Here is a 4,665-nt window from a genome sequence, read left to right as displayed (position 1 = left end):
CGCGCCCGGCTACAAATAATAATCCTTAATAAAGTATTTAAGGAAAAAAAAGTGTAAAACTTGTGTCTCAGATTTTTTTTTAAAAAAAAGCATTATCAACGAAAATTCTCAAATTTTGAAGGTTTTGAATCTCCAGACAAGCCAAATTAAATAAAAATAAAAAATTGAAGGTAAGCCAAATTAAATAAAATGAAGTTTTTTTTCTCAGAGTTTGGGTACTTAAAGAATTAGATCGACTACACACACACACTCACTCTCACTCTCTCTCTCTCTCTCTCACACACACACACACACACAAAAAAAAACTCTCTCTCTCTCTCTCTCTCTCTCTCTCTCACACACACACACACACACACACACACAACACTACGAGTGATTGTCTTGGCTCACCTCCCTCACCCTTTGCCTTCTTTTCCCCTGCCATGAATGCCCAATGTACCCTTGCATTCTTCTCAAAAACAAGCCTGGAATACATAGCAACATCTAAGAGAGAGACTCTCTCAAATGCCAACATTATAATTACTTTTGGACACTTTCCCAAAAAAAAAATCAAAATCACCAGATTAACATTACAAAGTGGCAAGAGAATTGTCAAGCATCCTTGCCAAATAGTCAAATAAGGGAATCTTCTATCCTGTGCTTCTAGGTAGACTATAAGCAATTGTTCAGTGATGTACTAGACAGCATAATAAGGTAGCATGGTTTCAGTAAAACAAAAGCTTTTGGTGGACTATACCAAATAATTGCATTTCATAATGTGGTCCACTCTACACAGCATCAACCAATCAAACAAGGGCTCATGTCCTCATCTGTGACAACATTTCGCCGCATCTTTTCAGTGGCTTGTTCCTGTATCCTCGGAGACCGAGGGCGACAGGGACACAGAATCGAACGAATCATCTCTCTGAGGGGACTGTTGTTCTCCTATGATGCCCTCAATCATCTTCACAACTTGGCTCATCCGTGGGCGTTGCTCTGGTGCCTGGGAAACACACGTCATTGCAATCTGCAACATAGCCACCATCTCCTCTTCAATGTTCTTGTACCTCAGAAGCTCGAGATCGAACACCTCAGCTGTCCACTCCTCTTGCACCACTGATTGCACCCACTTGGGCAGATTGACCCCCTCATCACGGGCATAGGGCTGAGTGGGAGCTTTGCCGGTCAGAATCTCTAGCAAGAGCACCCCAAAGCTGTACACATCCCCTCTCTGGGATATCTTCTTGGTTTCATTGTGCTCAGGTGCTCTGTATCCAACCAACCTTGATGCCACCACTGAAGAGCTTGCCATCAAGACGAGTCCAAAGTCAGAAATACAAGCATTCCCATCCTTATCCAGCAGCACATTGGAGGATTTGATGTTGCCATGGGGCAGTTTCTGTGCTTTACATTGATGGTGAATGAAAGCTAGACCCCTGGCTGCTCCTAGAGCAATCTTCACACGTGTTGTCCAGTCAAGAGGTGTTCTTCCAGGCCCCCTGTTACCTGCAAAAGAAAGCCATGTACAATGCAAAGCAATATCAAGCAGAGAACAGAGCAATAAATAGTAATACCACAAGCATAATAGCATGTTCGAGAGCATGCCATGATATCATACACATACATACATACATAAAGGTCTGGGCCCTGATCATACATACATACACACCATTACCATTGCTAGAGAAGAAAAAAAATACCATGGAGGAGAGAATAGAGATTGCCAGATGGCATGTAATCATAGACAAGAAGCTTTTCTTCTCTGGCATAGTAGTACGCCCTTAAACAGACCAGATTTGGGTGCCTCAGCTTTCCAATAAGCTCCATCTGCTGTTCAAACTCCTTACGGCCAGCAGCATTCAAATCTTTCAGACGCTTCACAGCAGCCACAGACCCATCTTCTAACACAGCTTTGTAAGCAGTTCCAAAGCTGCCCTTACCCAGCATTTCAGCAGAGGCCCTCAGAAGGTCTTCCAACTCAAACTGCTTTCTTCCATCCATGAAAACAAGCTTCCCCTTCTCAGCTTCCACCTGTAGAGGGTAGTTCACAGAGTTGAACACCAGCTTCTCAGGGTCCATCTTCTTCTTTGCCCTCTGGGGGGCTTCTGGTTGGGTGTACTTTTTCCAGTAGTATAAGATGAAGAAGCATGTGATAATTACCACAACTGCCACATCACCCACAACAATGGCAATGAGGGCCCCGGTCCCAAGCTTCACAGGGACTTTCTTCCCCACTGATGAGGAAGGTTTTGAGCTTGGAGTGGAAGAGACCACCATGGGGTTGTCACCATTAGAGAGGTCCGGATTTGTAGGTTGGCTGGTATCACAGACCAAAAGAGGGGTACCACATAGCTCATTGTTTCCTTGGAAGGATGAAATGGAGAAATTCGATAAGGAGCTGGGTATTGGACCTGTCAGTTGGTTGCCAGATACATTAAAATCTTGCAAATTAACCAGGTTCATATTAGGCAAGGGCCCTGAGAGCTTGTTGTTCTGTAACTTGAGAGTCAGAAGCTTGGAGAGGAGGTATAACGAGGATGGTAAATACCCACTAAGCATGTTGTTGGAGAGATCTAATCTCCATAGCCGTGAGAGGAGAGAGATGGAGTCTGGGATGGGGCCTGTGAAGTCATTCTGGGACAAGTAGAGTGATCTCATGTACCTCCAGTTGGTGAAATTGGGCAGGGTGCTGTTGAGCATGTTGTTGTCAAGGCTCAAAATGCGGAGCTCGTCAAGCTGAGCGAGGGTATCAATGGGGCCTCTGAGCTGCAAGCTTTCTAGCACAATGCGGGTTACTCTGCCATTTTCACATCTCACCCCATACCAATGCCCTGAACAGTGGTTCTCCCCTGTCCAACTAGTAAGCTTCTGAGATGCATCAGCCGAGGCCTTGAACTCAAGTAAAGCAGAGTGGTCTGATGTGGAGTTGCTTGAGGCAGCAATGGTGGTGGCAGAAGATGAGAATGCCACCAACAGCACCAGGCAGATAACATGGTGGAGCTTCATGGGGAGGGTGCTGATGAAGAGGAAGCCCTTGCTCTCTGTTTCCATGGCCATGGACAGCAATGTGAAGCTTCAAGTTGCTTAGCAGCAATCGTACGTGGAGGCGCCAAGTAGGGCAATGCTGGATCTATCTACACAGAAAGAAGAGGAATTTACAGCACTAAGCTCCAAAGAAAACCACCCACTTAAGCCAAGGATCAAAGGCAAAGAATATACCTAACGTAAAGAACAAATGGAGCAGCAATGGCAAGATCTCGGAGCAGCAAAGGCAAGATCTCAGCTTCGCAAGGCTTGATAGCTAGAATGAGAGGGGGAGAGACCCATCATGCAAGAAACCTGAAAATGAAAGCTCACCTTGGGGACAAGAACGTGGCTGCTGCTGTTGGTCCTGTGATGCGGTGTTAAGCCATTCACAGGATGATTGTGTGCAAGTAAATTGCAAAGAGTTAAAAGCAGCCTGCAGGCTGTGATGAGAAGGTACTGTCCTGAGAGATCCCAGTGAAGATATACCCCCAATAATCCAATCAGGTAGCTGTTGAAGGGCTCATGAAGAACAATTTAACTGAAGTGGCCGGGCATACTGTGCTGCTGCTGTGTTCTGTCAACAGAGAGAGAAGAGGGCTGGACGGGAGTGGCAGGATTCAGGAGGAGTAGGTGAGATGTCTTCTTTCTCTCTCTACTGCCTATGTGTGTGTCTGTGAGAGACAGAGAGGGGGTCATGAGGGACTCTCTGTCTGTGTGTGAGAGAGAGAGAGAGAGAGACACTCTTAGAGAGAGAGAGGGAGAGAGAGAGCGCCCTGGCCCCTAAGGGCTTGCCCAGGCTGACAGAGTAAACCTTTCCAACCTAGAACAGGCTTGCTTGTGGGTGCCGAATCCCGATTTTGGGTGGTTTGCATTTCCGGTTAAGAGGGTGGGTGGCAAACAATAGTTTGGGAGAAGAGTACACAAAAGACATTAACTTTGTGTTGTGTGTCCCTCCTCTGTGGGCTCTTAAGAGAGTGAATGTATATACGATGATGGTGGCAGTGGTGGTGGGCGTCATGGACCTTCAGCCTTAAGCTAAGCTAGGCTGGTAGCTTCTAATCTCGTCCAACTGAATATTTTATGCATGCATCTCTAATAAGCTCTGGAAATTCCTACATAATGCTGTAGCTAAATCGAAGCTAAGGTTTAGACCGTCTTGCATGCTTAATCTACTATTGCCGGTGTGTTTAAGAGCTCTAATTAGGGGTCACTAAAGCTTGTAATGCAGGGTTTTGATGTAGCTATTAGGGAGCACTAATTCTGAAGGTTGATTGAGCGGTCCTTTAGGGCCAGAAAGCTGAGCACTGCCAGCTTTTCTGGGCAAGCGTGCTCTGTTCAGACTTCACATATTCTACAAACACTACAAAACACTCCACCCACATCCTGATCCCTGACCACACAGACAACCCTACCCCCCCCCCCCTCTCTCTCTCTCTCTCTCCCCCCCCTTCTCTCTCTATATGGGTCTGTTGCACTTAAAGTAAATGCAAGTCCCCTGCTTTCTGGTCACATTTTTGACACACCACCCACTCTGCCCACCTCATCCTTTTAACCCCAATCATTAACACCCTTAATCTCCCATTCTAATCATCGTTAGACCTCATTATGGACCTTGCCCTCACCCTTATCATCAATGAATCATCATAACATCTTTTCAAA

At 46.0% G+C, this 4,665-nt stretch overlaps 1 protein-coding gene across 4 annotated transcripts; it reads right to left on the bottom strand.

Annotated features, from left to right (window-relative positions):
- Positions 1–427: 427 nt before the first annotated feature.
- On the bottom strand, positions 428–4,073 carry LOC147632094 (putative leucine-rich repeat receptor-like protein kinase At1g68400). Of its 4 annotated transcripts, none has more exons than XM_086808674.1 (3): positions 3,199–4,073; positions 1,680–3,109; positions 428–1,485 (listed from the first exon to the last, which is right to left on the bottom strand). In XM_086808674.1, the coding sequence occupies exons 2-3, from the start codon at positions 3,034–3,036 to the stop codon at positions 836–838; spliced, it is 2,007 nt and encodes a 668-aa protein (XP_086664800.1). In that variant the 5' UTR covers positions 3,037–3,109; positions 3,199–4,073; the 3' UTR covers positions 428–835. The 4 variants fall into 4 exon arrangements, with proteins under 4 accessions (XP_086664800.1, XP_086664799.1, XP_086664798.1 ...); XM_086808673.1 differs by having other exon boundaries at positions 1,680–3,113; positions 3,337–3,963; XM_086808672.1 differs by having other exon boundaries at positions 1,680–3,113; positions 3,199–3,922.
- Positions 4,074–4,665: the final 592 nt, after the last annotated feature.

The sequence above is a fragment of the Cibotium barometz genome, chromosome 14, assembly GCF_041138505.1.
Source record: "Cibotium barometz isolate CiBa-2024 chromosome 14, ASM4113850v1, whole genome shotgun sequence".
NCBI classification, from domain to species: Eukaryota; Viridiplantae; Streptophyta; class Polypodiopsida; order Cyatheales; family Cibotiaceae; genus Cibotium; species Cibotium barometz.
This window is presented reverse-complemented; position numbering and strand designations above follow the sequence as displayed.